Raw genomic sequence first — 14827 nt, forward strand, 5'->3', positions numbered from 1 at the left:
CATGGTCTTGGCGAGGATGCTCAGAGCTGATGATGGCTTTGGTGTCTTGGCCTGGTCTATCTAGTTCTACTGGTACTATACCCAATTCATGACACTGGTTGTCATTTGCAATATCATGCATGGCCCATGATGTACATATATCTTCCTCTTAGTCATCGTCATCCTCAAAATCTTTTAAAGTCGTGGATATCTCGCCTTTCTCCATTCTCCTCAAATTCTCAAGCTTCATGTTGAAGCCGAGGCAGACACTCTTCAGCTATCGTCCTCGTCATCGTCGAGCTCCATATTGAGATGCACACTCTCATCGCTGTCAGAGTCCCCATCCTCACCGGGGCGCTCCGCAATGGGGTTCGTGGCCTGGGGTAAGGGGCTGGCCCTCCTCTGCGGCTCCGCCGACGCTGACTGGTCGAGCTCCTGTCTCTTTGAGGGGATGGTGTCAGGCTCTTCGTGTTTCCGCTTCGGCGGCGAGCTTGCTCTGGGCTGGACATCCCCGAAACCGCTGGACACGGTGGTTGACTCGGTGTTCTTGGACTCGAATGGATTGCTCTGGATGGGCAGATCTACCTGAGGAGCGGCCTGCAGCGTGCCTGGTTTCAGGGCATCTTCCGCCTGTTCCTCAGACTCGTCACCCTGGCTGTCCTCTTCTGCCTCGTCGTCCTCACCCTCGCCCTCACTGATGGGCTCTAGGTCCTCACTTGTGACCGTACCTGCGTCGGTACGCAGGTTGGTACGCAGGATCTCAAGACCCTGGTCTTGAGGGTATTGCTGCGTCAGGTGGGGCAGGATGCTGGGGTATCTCCGTCCGCGCGAATCGGTGAAGGGGTTTAGGACGCTTGCCAGCATGGCATCTCGGTTGCGGGTGAGGATCGCCGTCTGATCTAGGAGGCCTCGGTGGCTCGGCTTGAGGTGTCGTTGGGGGAGGTTCGTGAAGAGCGTGGTTAGGAGGGCACAGGCTGCGGCCTTGTGTCTAGGCTCGAGGGGGGTCGGTTGTGCCTCGACGGAAGACTGGGGCTTCTGAAGGAACAGATCAGCGTTCGTAGCGATGCTGGTCTTCTTTGTGTCGGCGGTTGATCCCAAGGCCTTCTTGGATGACTTTAGATAGCCGGCGTCCTCTTGCAGGTCGCGGCAAGTTGCCCCGATGACAGACTGCAGCATGTCCACCATTGATTTGGATAGAGTGGGTCCTGCCACGGACAAGATATCGTTCAGTGTTGCGTAACTGGCTGCGCGAACACTGGGGATATTGATGCCAGAGTTGAAGACACGAGTCAGGTGGTCGAGGGACTCGGAAGCGTAAGGCAGCATATCCTCTCCTAGCCTCTGGAACATGGTCTGAATAAGGTGAAGTGCTGCAATGTGGATATCCGGTATCACACTCCATAGCTCCTCCTTCTCCTCTCGTCCCACGGCTGCTTTGGTCTGAAGGGCCTGGTCCCAAGTCTGAGACTTGGGAGAGAGGCGGGCGATGAGGCAAACGCGGGTCACAGCGTCGGAAAGTTTAGTCAAAGGGATGGCCACGGGGCTCTTGGTTGAGTGGCGTAGACAGGCAGAGAGGTAGTCGAATAGGCCGGCGAGTCGTTGGGAGCCTGCTTCGATACCGGACCATGATGGTAGTTGATCCGACTTGGAGCCTCCGCCAGACGGTTCTTGGCCCAGCTCGACTGGTGCGCGACCAATGCCGCCGGTGGGTTCCCATGATTCGTCAACGGCACGTAATATCTGATCGGCCGTAGCATGTAGGTCGCGGAAGATGCCATCGACAAGTTTTGCCCACTCGTCGCTGCCCCCAGATTTGGCCGCCACAAAGTGCTGCGTTGCTGTCAACCTCCTTGCTGCCTGGCTCAGAGATGCGGGGACCTCGAAGCTGTCCGAGTCTGTTGGCGCAAGGAAGAACCGGACAGCAGTCTGGGTTGGGTTGCTGGACGGGCGGAAGGTTGTGGGGTAGAGGGGGATGAGAGTTGAGAGAGCATCGCAGACGGTCTCGACGAGGCTTAGGGGGGTGCAAGTGACCTGGCCGCCGCCGGAGGGCTTGATGAGCTGGAGACAGGCTGTTGCAAAACCCGGGATGGTCGGAGTAGCAATCTCCCTGACTAGAGTCTGGTACGGCTGGAGGAGGACGTATATCCTGGTGAGAGCCACGATGGCCAGCTCCTTAGAGGCGGAGGGGTCGCTCTTCTGTGGATTGTCAGATGCTATAGCCACGGCATACGTATGAATTGGATAGTAATTACCTGGACAATGGAGAGCAGACCTAGAACCCACGGCTTACACTCTCGGAGGATCTCCCAGCCGCCAACGTCGACTGCCGTCTTGATCAGGGCGATGGCAGCGAACCTGGGCTCGCGGGTGCGGCTGTTGACCAGAGTGGTGAGTGTGGTCTTGAGCTTGCTGACAAGCATAGCAGCCTCAGCAGCCTCGCCCTTGGGCTTTTGATCCTGGGGAGCGGATAGGGGCTGCTTGCAGCGGATGACATGGTTGATAAGGGATGGTAGTGAGTGAGGCAGCTGGGCAGGCGGGATGGAGGTGAGTTTCCGATATAGGACCCGGAGATCCGGGGGAAGTGTGGTAGACATTGGGACGCCTGGGATGGCTGAAGCCAGAAGTCTGTGCGAATCCTATATTCGAGGTGTTGTGATTTCGGTACTTTCGATGGCGTTGAGACGCTGAAAAGTGTGGCTTGTATGTAGCTGTAACCCGTGGTTGGGTTTGAGTCAATTGAAATATAAGATTCAGATACCCCAGCTCTATAAGAGATGTAAAAGTACTTAAGCCGGTCAAATACTGAGGGTGAGTTATCGCCCACACTGCATGACAGCTTCTGTGTCTGGGAGAGCAGTTGTTTGAAGCCGTCACCAAATATCCAGGTTTTTTTCTGTGATCGACACCAAGCTGCACTGTCGCGGTTAGGATGTGGGGATGTGCCAGGTGGCGTGATTGGCCGGCTGGGACCACCCACCCACGATGTCACCCGTGGACGGCTACGAACAGGGGGCGGTCCGCTGTGAGTCTCTGTGGCTGGAGCACTAAAGGCACGCTGGAGTTGGCTGGAATGCCGCTGGAGTGCCGCTGGAGTGCCGCTGGACCATGGGCCCCGAGCACCGCTGGCTTGGTTGTTGGCGGGTTGTTGGTGGCTTGACTGAGCCACTCCCGCTGCGGCGCTGACAGGTTACTATGTACCTGCTAGTACTGTGGAGGCGCTACAGGCCTGGATGCAACAAACCTCCACCGTTGAGGCCCGTTTGGCTGGTGCTGTATCCGTAATAACTGCTAATAAGCATTTGGAACTGCTCCTCAGCTTCTTGGTGCTGTGGCCTTGGCACATCGGCAACCTGCAATCCTCCCCCATCTCCCGTCGCTTTGCTTCTGCCCGCGTTTCATTGCAGCCTGCTTCTGCGTTGTGCATTTTGCCTTCTTGCATTTCGCATTTCGCACTCGCGAGCGTTGCCACTGGTTCGTCATCTGCATCCGCTGCACCCTTACATCCATCACCAGCCGAGCCCCCCCCTTCGCCATGCCTCGGAAGCTGTTCGTCTGCTAGTCGTCCATCCCCTGACACAGTCGCAACATGTCTGTAAGTGGGCATCGCATCCTCCATGGAGACCATGGAGACCAGGTATTTTCTCTGACACCGACTGCCCCAGGCCAAGGCAGGAGCCTACCTCGAGCAGCTAGATACGGCCCGCTGCGAGGGCAATTGGGGCGCCGTCCCCGAGCTTGTTCGCAAGGTCCGCAAGCATGCCCCTGAGCGCCAGTGTAAGGAAACTCCCCTCTCCTCTGGCCTGTTGCCCGCTCATCTCTGACTGCTTCCCCGTAGGCATCGCCCTGGCAGCCGAGACAGAATGCGCCGTATCCAATGCGACCGCTACCGTGGTCGGCGACCCCAAATCCTCCACCGCCCGTCCCGCCGAAGCCAACCCGACCAACGCAAAGGACCTTGGGGTCTCCAGCAAGCTGCCGAAGCTCCTCGAGGCCATACACAAGGAGGACCATTTTGCCGAGGACCGCTTCCAGGCCCAGGTCTGTGTCGGCTGGCTCCATTGGGTCGTCGCCGAATACAGTCTTGCTCTGGTCCACCTGCCTAAGAGCCTCGATCAACAGGACACCCAGCTCGATCCCGCCGGGGCCATCTCCGAGTGGACCACAGTCTGCGCCCTCAAGTCGGCCTACCTCAGGGCTAACTGCCTGATGCGCAACTACCAGACCAAGGAAGCTCTGGTTGCCTTTCACTCTGGCCTCCCCGCCCTTGCTCGTGTGTGGTCTGGCCGTGGCATGAGCAAGCAACTAAGCTACTGGTCTGAGCTCTTCCTGACCGAGTATTGCATGCTCGCCACCCAGGCCATGGAGGAGAACGAGTCATCGCTTGAGGACCCCAACTCGATCGCCTGTTTCCGAGCTTGGGCGAGGTACTGGGAGGTCACTTCAACGTCACTGACAGGGGGCTATGGTTTCAAAGGCTCCGTGCCGCGCCGCCGGATGTGGAACCAATACTACATAGCTCTGTCACGTATCCTGGAGGACGATCTGCCCTTCCCGACCGGCTACCTGGGCAAGATCACCAACGAAACATCCGCTCGCTCCCAGATGCGGGCAGAGCTCCAGATGGTGGAGGCTGCGTACCAGAGCCTGCTCCTAAAGGAGACCAAGTTCCCCCGAGCAGACGAGGAGCGCGCAGAAGTTGAGGCCTTTGTCAAGTTGGTTGTCAAGAACTGGTCTATCCTATGTGGTCGCGGATGGCGCGAGCAGGATCTCGGCCAAGGTGGGCGGAATGCCCTTAGCCGAGGGGTCCTTGACATCCTCTACAACGCCGCCACCAAAACCTTCCATTCCACCGCTATCCTTAGGAGCCTGTTCCTCGTCCACCTGTCCGTGGGGGAATTCGACCTAGCCTTCAAGGCCTTCGATGCGTACCTAGAACTTGTCAAGAAGGGCAAGGCCCGTGTCGACAAGACTGGCCACATTGAGCCTAGCCTCGACGACGACGGCACCGTTCTACAAACCATGGCACAGGCCATTATTGCCCTGTGCCAATACGGCCACCGTGATGTTGCCCAGAAGGCCCGCCAGCTAGGTGGTGAGCTAGAGGACTGGTTGGCCAGGTTACCACAACTCAGATCTAGCGAGGGCGGCGCGGCTGGAGAGAACGGGGATAGAAGCCATCTGCACACACCGATCGAGTCGCGCATTGTGGCTTTGTCATGGCAAGCCATTGGTTTCTCCCAGGCGTACTGGTCGAGGGTCACGCACGAAGCTGCGTCGCGCACCGAGATTCAGGCCCGAGCCATACGCTGTCTGCGCAACTCGCTGGCAGTCGACTTTGGCCGCGCCAAGGACATTAGGAGCTACTTTGGGCTCGGACTTTTGCTAGCCGAAAGGAGGGAACTGACGCCTGCCATCGAGATAGTCAAGACGGCCCTGGCATCGAACAAGAGCCAAGACGAGAAGAACAACCTGCGATTCGGACCCTACTGGCAGGAGAGATCGCTCATCCCCATGTGGCATCTGCTTGCGCTCCTTCTTAGTGCGAGGCAAGACTATGTCATGGCTGCACGGGCGTGCGAGGGCGCCCTGGAGCAGTTCAAGGACCCTTCAGTCCTATTTGGAAAGGAGAACACCCAATTTAGGAGTGAGCACCTGAACGACGCCGAAGAAGGGCCCACGGCATCAGAGTCACCGAGGGGCCTGGTCGATGACATGGATGATGGCGAGAAGGAAGCCATCTTGGAGGTCAAGATGACCCAGTTGGCCTTGGTCGAGCTCCTCGAGGGGCCTGATGTCGCGGTCAATGCTAGCGATGAGCTGCTGGCCTTGTTCTCACGGCTTTTTGGAAATGTCGCTGCTCAGCCTACGCTTAGCCCCCCTAAGGTGCTAGAGCCGCCAAAGACATCTGGAACCCTGCGAAGCATTAGGGGAAGCATTTTCGGAGGCCGCGACAAGGCGAGGCCGCTATCCAGGCAGCCAAGCAACGCGACCCTGAGCGAGAAGTCCGAAACAACGCCCACTAGACCCGCTACGTCAAAGACAGTGGCCAGTGGTGCGCCCGCCATCCAAGTCACTGGCGATGGTGAAGCTCTGCCTCCGCGCCGCGAGAGTACAGGGCATAGTCGTGGGAGCGAGTTGAAGCTGAGGAATAGCTTGAAGAAGAGGGACAGGAGCCTTAGCCGCCATCGCACTACGACCACAACATTCTCATCCCAGCCAGATACTGTGGTGGATGGAGAGACCTTCTTCACACCGGCCCCTGTCATCGAGGGAGCGGAGGAGCAATCTGACTTCTTCACCTTTTCAAGCAAGAAGCAATTGACGTCTATGTCTTCCTTCTCCCGAGAGAGAACTCTGACGAGCCTGACTTCCTACCTTTCCACCGGATCCAAATCATCCGACGTGCCTGACCTGGCGGTGGACACAATACACGTCTCCATGGACCTCCTCCCACTAATCCAGTTCTCGAAGGATAAAGAGAGATTGCACAGGACCAAGATTCTGATCAAAGTTTGGCTCATGATTGCCGGATTCTACCGCCGTGCCGATATGCTCGAGGACTGCAAGGGGGCTGTTACGGAGGCGCAAAAGCTTGTTCAGGCGCTGGAGGCTGAGTGGAATAGAGATCCTTCCGCCTCTGGCGCTATGAAGAGCGCGGGCTGGGCAGAGAGGAAGAGCATCGAAGACCTGTGGGGCGATGTCCACTCAGAGGTAAGTCCCTGGAACTGCTCAAGCTGCAAGGTGCAATGATTGCTAACAATACTTTGTATAGCTGGGACTACTGTCCATGGCCAAGGACGGCCCCTACACGGCTCGCTCTGACTTTGAATCCGCCCTCATCCACTCCCCGGATCACCCCTCTGCCACTGTTGGGCTGTCCGGCATCCTCCTCGATATTTACTGCGAAAAGCTGCGGCCTACACCTCCTATCCCACATGTGCGCGCCCATGGATCGCCCGCGGCCATCAACGAGGACGCCAACGGGGACGATTCCCACGCCCACGACGCCAAACACGATGGCATCAAAACTCTACCCTCCAGACCACTAGGCCTCGCCCCCACTATCCCCCAGCAGTCGGCCTCCTCCCCGCCTCACGAGGACCAGGAGACCACGACCCGGGATGGCGACCTCCCTGAGCCATACAAGGCCACCCGCCTACCCCTGGCCGACCGCCTTGCCGCCCGCGATCGGGCCTACGCCCTCCTCTCTGGCCTCACCCGCCTCGGCTCCGGGTGGAACGACTCGGACGCCTGGTTCACCCTCGCCCGCGCCTACGAGGAGAGCGGACAGCCGGACAAGGCCAAGGAGGTGCTGTGGTGGTGCGTCGAGCTTGAGGAGTCGCGCGCCGTGCGCGACTGGCAGTGCCTGGGCGGCGGGAGCTACGTGCTATGATGAGCTTCAATGCATCACTACTTGGCAGGGAACGGGGAAGCTGGTGTAATAATACCGGGACGACACTACTAGACAAAAGAAAAAAAGGGCGGAGGATCTTCGAGACTACATGGTGGGCATTGTTTTTGATGGGATGGATATTTATCATGAGGGGTTTACCTTGGCCAACGACACATGTGTTTGGTGCTCACCTTCCGATTATTGATAGAATACGCCCTAGCGGTAATTAACTTATATATTGCTCGACTGTCGGTGATTTGATGGGTTGGAATGATTCATCAAAGGCATTTCGATAGCTTACATACTACCCCTTACTGGTCATCATCTAACACCCCTCACGTGTGCTGCAGTTTCAATATGTGAGCGCAGTTCTCTGCGGCAAAAGTGCTTGCCTTGAACAAAGGGGCGAGGGTCTTTCTTGGGCTCTATGTTCTGCCTGCCAACTCCTAGACATGTATGATATATGCGCTTAATTCCGTTAAACGACAACATGATGATGATGAAGATGATGATGATCTACCAATCTCACACGTCTGCGTGCCCTGATATCTTTTCTTCTGTTGATCCCAAACATTCAAACCCCCTCCGCCGTCGTTTTAATCAGTCTCCTTTCTATTGCTGCCAGCTCTTAAGCAGGTTCTGGAGGTAGTTGGCGAAGCTCTTCTTGTCCGTGGATGTGGTGAGCGACCGGAGGAAGTCGTCGCCGTGGATGCCGAGGTTGGGGAACAGGTTGTTCTGCAGCTGCTGGATGAAGACGTCGCCCGTCTTGGTGTAGATGACCTGCTCGAGGAGGGAGATCTCGACGAGGACCTGCTTGAACTGCGCATCCTGGGGCCGGAAGTTGGGGTTGCGCATCACCTCCCAGCAGACGGTGTGGAAGCGGTCAACCATGAACTGGTCGAAGCCAGGGATGGCCGGCGCGGGCGGTCCTGCCGGGGCTGTGGGGTTCTGCGAGATGACGGCCACGTCTTGGCCTCCCCAGATGGCGGATATGCGGGCCATGACAGTGAATGCGAGGCGGCTGGGCCCAAGGTGGCCCTCCAACGACCTCGCAATATCGATGATGGAGCTGACCATGGTCTCGAACGAGCCCTGGTTCGATTCGCTGATGAGCACGCCGTCGAGCCCGTTGTTGAGGATGATCTGGATGAAGGACAGGTACTCTCTACGCAGCTCGGCAAGCTGAATCTCATCGTCTGTTCCCACAATCGGCTCCGCGAGCCCGGTAAAGATGCGCTCGAGCAACGGGGTAAGGAGCATATTGAGGACGTCGTAGATCTCAGACTTGAATCCAAAAACCACCTGATCCAACAGCCGGAGGAACATGGCCATCTCGTCCTTGGATGAACTCTGGGACAGGAGCCCCTCGATCCACTGCGGGAGCTGGGGAAGCACGGCGGCGCCGAGAACTCCAAGCAGGCGTGAGAAGGCGGATCTGCACGCTATCCGGACCTCCTCTGACGAATTAAGCTGGTTGAGTGCGATAAGGATCGCCTCAGCTGCCCGCGCAAACTCCCGTGATACTACTGGGTCTGGAGGAGCGTGCTGGGCAGAAGCCGAGGACCCGGGAGTCCAGTCTGAGAAGCCGTGGGCCAGGGTCCCCAGGGCCATCACGATGTGGTGAATCTGCAGGATGGCTTGGGCGTCCCCCGATTTTGCCCGGGGAAGATGCTCCTCCATGTCTCTGAAGAGGGGATCCATGACAGACCGAGCATACATGGCTTGCTTTTCGGGCGACGTGCTACCAGTGGACGAGATAGACCCAATAGCCTCGAAGAGGTAGAGCTGGCTGGTGAAGAGCGCATTCGCAGAGTGGTCAGACTCGTCGGATGACATGTCGTCGTCGGCATCCTCGCTTGGGACCTCGGCCTTGATTGGCAGTAGGTCTCCAATAGACTGGATAACGGTCTCTGCGACATTGCCGACTTGGGCCCGGAGCTGCTTGATGAACCGGTGGAACAGGTACCATGACCTGGTTTTGATGCGAACATGATCGTGGTGCACCAGGCGCACAAAGCTTTCCAAGACAACAGGGATGTAATCGTGGTTCGTCTCAAACACGACACAGTAGCGAACGCAGATTTCCAGATACTGGAGTAGGATGGCCGGGTGCTGAAGATTGGCGATGCCTGAAGAATAAAAGTTAGATGACCATGATAACATAGAATACCGCCAAAGCCACACTTACCGGACTCCACCATCTTCTTCATCATGACCACGAGGCGCTCAGAAGCCTCCCCAGAAGGCTGGTTCTTTGTTCCCAGCCCCTGGTTAGGGAGCGCAAGTTCGCCGAAGAGGTACATCTCATAGAGCGCCAGATCGAGGTCTCTCCAGTCCATCTGCGATCCCTGCTGATCCAGGGTTTGGAAGGTTGTCGCCACGAGGTTGCTGAGGGTTTCCATGTACAGTGGCTGATCGATGGCGGCAATCGTCTTTTGGAGGTTCTGGAGCTTCCTTCTGAGCTCCTGGAACTCGGCTTCGTCGGTCTGCTCCTCCTCGTCGCCCCACGTGGCTGTCTCGTCATACCTCATTTTACGAATAATGGCATTAAGGATGGGAGGAAGCATATCCGAGTAGTCCCGGGGAAGCTGTCCAAGTTTTCTGAGAAAGGTCAAGAGGTCGGTGAGCGCGGGAATGACGGTCGAGCAGACCTCGTCGTACTCGTCCGAGAAGAACCGCAAGAGGAAGGGGAGGAAGCCATTGAGGTGTTGGTTGGCCAGATTCCGCGTCTCCTGGCTAATCTGACCGTCCTCCAGGGCCCGGACAATGTCGGACATGACCGTGTTAACGAGATTGGCGACAGCCTCAGCCAGGTCCGTGTCATAGTGAGATGTACCCTTGTACTCGTTCAGCACAGGAGTAGCCACAAGCTGGCCGACAATCTCTTGCAGGTTGAGGAAAGAGATCATCTCGATCTTATCCTGGGCTCGCATCTTCTTCCCGCTGATCTGGGTCAAGGTGTCAATGGCGGCGTCCCGCACCTTATCTTCGCCTCCAGACTGGCTGGCTCGCCCGACGAGGGGGAGCAGAAGGCTGAGCATGTCTTGGCTGACAACAAGCGATATGTCCATCCAGCTAACCCACTTGGCGATGACCTTCAATACAAGATCTAGGACGGTATTATTGTTGTTATATCTGACGAGAAGCTGCTTCCACGAGTCGGCAACCTTGTACACGTCCTGTGCCCGGAGCTGGTCCTTGAGCTCCGTGTTGCGCTTGGCCTCACCATGCTGGCGGGTGAGGAGCATATCGGCGATCTCGTCGTGGATGGAGCTAAGAATCCGCAGGTAGAGGACGGCGCCATTGACGTTTTCGGTGTTGTTGGACAGACCGGAGAGCTCCAGGAAGTCGTCGAGGAAGCTCTGCCAGCCGTCTTGGTAGAGGAAGACGAACAGGTAGGTCAGGGTTTGGGTAAGTTTGTTCTGGAGATGTGCGGGATCGGGTTCTTGTTGGGGATTCGGGCCGTACGTCTGGCGCACGTACTGCAGCAAAGAGTCTCTCAGGTAGGCCAGGCTGGCTCCGTCAAGACCTTGATTGTGGACGGCATAGTTAACGACCTCGAGGCACACCAGGCGCAGGACCTCAGAGGATCGGGGAGCTCGGACGAAGAGGGAGGTGCAGGTCTGCCACCCTTGCGAATCGAGTTTCAGCTGATTAAGGTATTCGAAGGCTTGTTCTTTCAACGAGTGGTCGGAGTGGGGGTTCCCCAGGATCGCCACGGCATTCTCGATCTGGGGGCCGACACCAAGTTAGCACAATGTGACGGAGAGGATGCTGCACGGTCATGGCACATTATCTGCCGCAGCCGGATAGGTCCTAAGGCCTTCCATGACGAAGGATGCTAGGAACCATGGCGGGGCATGCATCCAGGGCCCTGCAGCTGGGTTTACTCACCTGCGCCTCCATATTCGATCAGAGAGAGTGGGAACCGATGGCAAACGGCGGAGTAGGTGGCGCGCTGGGGACGCGATGTAGGATATCCGAGCTGCTACCTATGATTCTGGCAGCGGATGGCCCACAGCATGCAGCATAGTTGAGGTCGGGCTTTGTGGGTTGGGGTTAGCGAGGCGTCATGCCTGGCTCACGAGGGGCAGTCGAGGGGCAATCAGTTAGGCGAGGGGCAGCCCTGGAGCAGTCGGTATTGGAGGTGTTGGGCCGGACTTGGCAGGCAACAGGATGACTGAAGTGCGGATGCTACGATGTATGGTCGAGTCACCGGGAGACGGGTTCGCAGGCTCGCAGCAGGCAGATGGGTGTCGGAGCGATCGCGAGGGTCGTCGTCGGGTGCGTCTTTATCAGGTGTCTTTTTGGCAAAAAGTCGGTGCGATACGTCGTCGTTTTGTCAATGTGGGGTGGTGCACTGGTGGCACTGGTGGCACTGGTGGGTGAATTGCCATGGATGCTTTCTTCCCTTCAGACTGTGCATCTTGGCATCCTCGCTGGGTGGAGCTGTGCCTGTTGCCCACGGAACATTCTCGGTTGATGCCCAAGCCTTTCGCTGCGCACTGTGCACTGGGCAAGCGGTGCTCCACTCTCGGACCTCAGAACTTCCATGGCTGAACGTCTCGCTGCTACAAACTACGTTCCTGATAGCACATGGACATCGCATCTGTGCCTACGGTGATACCTCATCGGATCGGCAACCGCCTACCATCGCGCCCTTACCGGCCTGTTGAGGGAAAACGGTCACTCAGACGTAGTCATCCTGGGCTATGCTGACCACGATGAGTCGGCGACTCCGCTCACAGAGCAAACTCTATCCTCAACAGTCACATCTTACCCCGACTTCAATGAGAAGCCCATTACGTTGAGGGGCACCGCCAAATCTGCAACTGATAATAGTGCCCTTCTGATCCCGTACAATCTGTAACAGCATCCGGATCCCACTCCATTACGAGTCTCAAGACTCTGATACATTCGGGACGTCTTGTTACCCGCCGCGACAGCTCACGCTATAGATGATTCGACACCGGGTGTAGAGTTGTCTGTTTCCTCGATATCCGAAGGTAGGGGTTGTGGCGCCTTCTATCGAGTCCGGGCGTTGAAGGGGGATTGCTTCGACGCAGATGGAGCAGCCTAGACTTGGAAACAAGAACCTTCAGCCCTCTCGTTGGTATATGTAGAACTGATGCTGAAGCTCTGGAGCTTCAAGGCACATTGAAGTCTACGTCGACGTATTCGTGTGAAGCAATCGTAAGGCCGCCTAGTCTTCCAACGGTTCCCCAGCTAGCAGGTGCGTTGGGCACCGGCTGTGCCTAGTGTTGTCAGGTCCTCAGGTCCATCGCCAACTCAACTCGGGGGCAAGTCGTGATCGAATATGTCGGTCCGGCAAGGTTCTAAGCCTATGACGCCTCTTCTTTGTTGCAAAGACGAGAGAACGAAGGGTACGTATTCGTATCGACGTGAGAATGAGTGAAGGCACTTAGAAACCCGGTGGATAAGAAAGAAGTGAGAGGAGGTGACTCAGGAACGCACAACACAGCGAGGTTTCGCAAAAAGCGCTTGGCCGACTCATCCTCGGTGTGCCATCCGCGAAGTGACAATCCAAATGGCACGTTATCACACCCATTTCGGGTGGTTGGTGGTAGGGGGAGAACGGGGGGTTATAGCCGGCAAAGCAACAATCGAGTAGGACGGGATTCAACTAATATTCATTTTGGGCCCCAAATTCAACACCCCTTTTACAGATCCCCCCCCGGTGATGGGAACTGAGATTACGGCTTAATATAGATTGGTGAACTCCTTGAGCGGAGACAGGGTCGTCCATGGTGGCCCGCCGCCCGGCGAGGCCTGCAGGTTTTGGAAGTGCCGACAAGCGGATGTTATGCCGTTGAGCGGTGGCAGTCGTTTTCTCGTGGGGAACTGGAGATTGCTCGTCCGGAGATAGAGCTGTATTTTGAAGGTAGTACTTTGCACGTATGGGATTCATTCGTGCTCGTAATACTACTAGTATCACGGAGAACTGTTAGTATTCGTCTGCAATACTTACTCGTATTATGTAGGTAGCAGGCCTGTAATGAAATTGAATCGACACCTGGGGATCTCAAACGCGTTAGTATTTATTAGGGGCCCGAGCTCTCGTATCCAAAATTGGGACCCAACAGTGGATGAGATCGATCTCGAGATGCATCATGTCCAGTACCACGCATCTTGGACATCGCGGAAGCCAACTTTTAGACCATCTTGGAAAACGCGCGCAAGACTTCACAAAAGCCTCATCTAAATCAGCCTTGCGTCCTTTGATTCTTAGACATGTTTGTAAGGTTGAGAATTTTGCACAGTTAAAAGAGGAAAGGGAAACGTCATGGACCCTCTCGCACCACCCCGTTGCACACTGGTGCGACAAATCCGCCGGAGTCAGCTTACTGGATGTGGAAGCGGCGCTGGAAGGCTTGGAAATCGCGAATCGGGATCGTAATAGCCTGCCGCGCGGCGCTCCTACGGTCGCGTCCGCGTAAATGAGCTCCGTCAATGGAGTGATCTTGTTGGATGTTAATGTGATATTATTATCTTAGCGACCTAGCTGGTGGGTAGCTCCAATGAATTCCAGGTCATGCTGCAGACCGAGCGCCAACAGTCTCTTCCCGGTCAGACTGGAAAGTGCAAGCTGTTCACCAAGGTTCCAGTCTCAACTTCCAGGTTCCAGTTGGTAGCTTGGTCGCTGGCCATGAGCCAATGAGAACGATAGTTTTCTGTTCTCAGGCCACTCCAGTCGTTCGAAAAAAGTCAGCCAGTGGCATTGCCTCCCACCATCTACCCGTATAATTCTGTGCCTCGTCCACGGAACGACAAGACCGTTTTGTTTGTTTGTTTGAGAAAACGCCACTGAGCTCGGCGAACTGGATGTTTCCCTCCTTGAATTTTTAATTTTTTTTATCATTCTCGGTTCGCGGGCCCGCCCATGCAACGGCCAACGCGGGACCGGGCTCCCTTGGCGATCTTTATAATCTGCCAACCAGCGAAACGCGGGGGTGGGAGGAGGAGCTCAGTCTGGACCTCGCGCCCAGCAATCAAAGCAATTTGCCCTCCTGGCAACAAATTGACGGCGCTTCTCCGGGGAGGCTCGAGCCAGGCGCTACGGCAGGTTGAAAATTTGATTTTTGATAAATGTGGTGGGGATGTTGGCGGCCTTTCCTTCGCTCGGCGGACGCGCCTGGAGAACCAGCCAAAGAGCATTTGGAGATGGTGGTGAGGCGGTGCCCAAAGGGGGTGTCCAGTGTGAGGCCCGATCTGTTCCTGCATTAGCGCCCACTTTTGTGCACCGCTGAGTCGTGCGCGAAGGATGCTGTGCACCGACATATTATGCCCGCCGTGACTTTTTATGCATGCATTATCCAAGCTGTTCTTACATAGTACCACCATCCGCCTTCAGACTACGTATGCGGGGAGGCCGCTGAGGTTCTTCAACGATGAGTCTCGACCGTCATGCAATCGAGCTCCAGCCGAGCCTCGAGG

At 56.5% G+C, this 14827-nt stretch overlaps 3 protein-coding genes across 3 annotated transcripts; 1 reads left to right on the forward strand and 2 right to left on the reverse strand.

The window, feature by feature from the left end:
* Nucleotides 1–252: 252 nt before the first annotated feature.
* Nucleotides 253–2573, reverse strand: ACO1O0_001409 (rRNA processing/ribosome biogenesis-domain-containing protein; the record flags this gene model as incomplete). Its single annotated transcript, XM_083190896.1, has 2 exons — nucleotides 253–2175; nucleotides 2232–2573. The coding sequence occupies 2 exons, from the start codon at nucleotides 2571–2573 to the stop codon at nucleotides 253–255; spliced, it is 2265 nt and encodes a 754-aa protein (XP_083054755.1).
* A 992-nt stretch (nucleotides 2574–3565) lies between these two features.
* Nucleotides 3566–7372, forward strand: ACO1O0_001410 (uncharacterized protein; the record flags this gene model as incomplete). Its single annotated transcript, XM_083190897.1, has 4 exons — nucleotides 3566–3571; nucleotides 3642–3753; nucleotides 3815–6690; nucleotides 6752–7372. 4 exons carry the CDS (start codon nucleotides 3566–3568, stop codon nucleotides 7370–7372), a joined length of 3615 nt encoding a protein of 1204 aa, XP_083054756.1.
* Nucleotides 7373–7984: 612 nt separating this feature from the next.
* LOS1 (Ran GTPase-binding protein LOS1) lies at nucleotides 7985–11202 on the reverse strand (the record flags this gene model as incomplete). The annotated part of the gene is made up of 3 exons (XM_083190898.1): nucleotides 7985–9501; nucleotides 9561–11103; nucleotides 11164–11202. 3 exons carry the CDS (start codon nucleotides 11200–11202, stop codon nucleotides 7985–7987), a joined length of 3099 nt encoding a protein of 1032 aa, XP_083054757.1.
* Nucleotides 11203–14827: the final 3625 nt, after the last annotated feature.

This window comes from Amphichorda felina (assembly GCF_050947745.1).
Source record: "Amphichorda felina strain 45539 chromosome Unknown scaffold_1, whole genome shotgun sequence".
NCBI classification, from domain to species: Eukaryota; Fungi; Ascomycota; class Sordariomycetes; order Hypocreales; family Bionectriaceae; genus Amphichorda; species Amphichorda felina.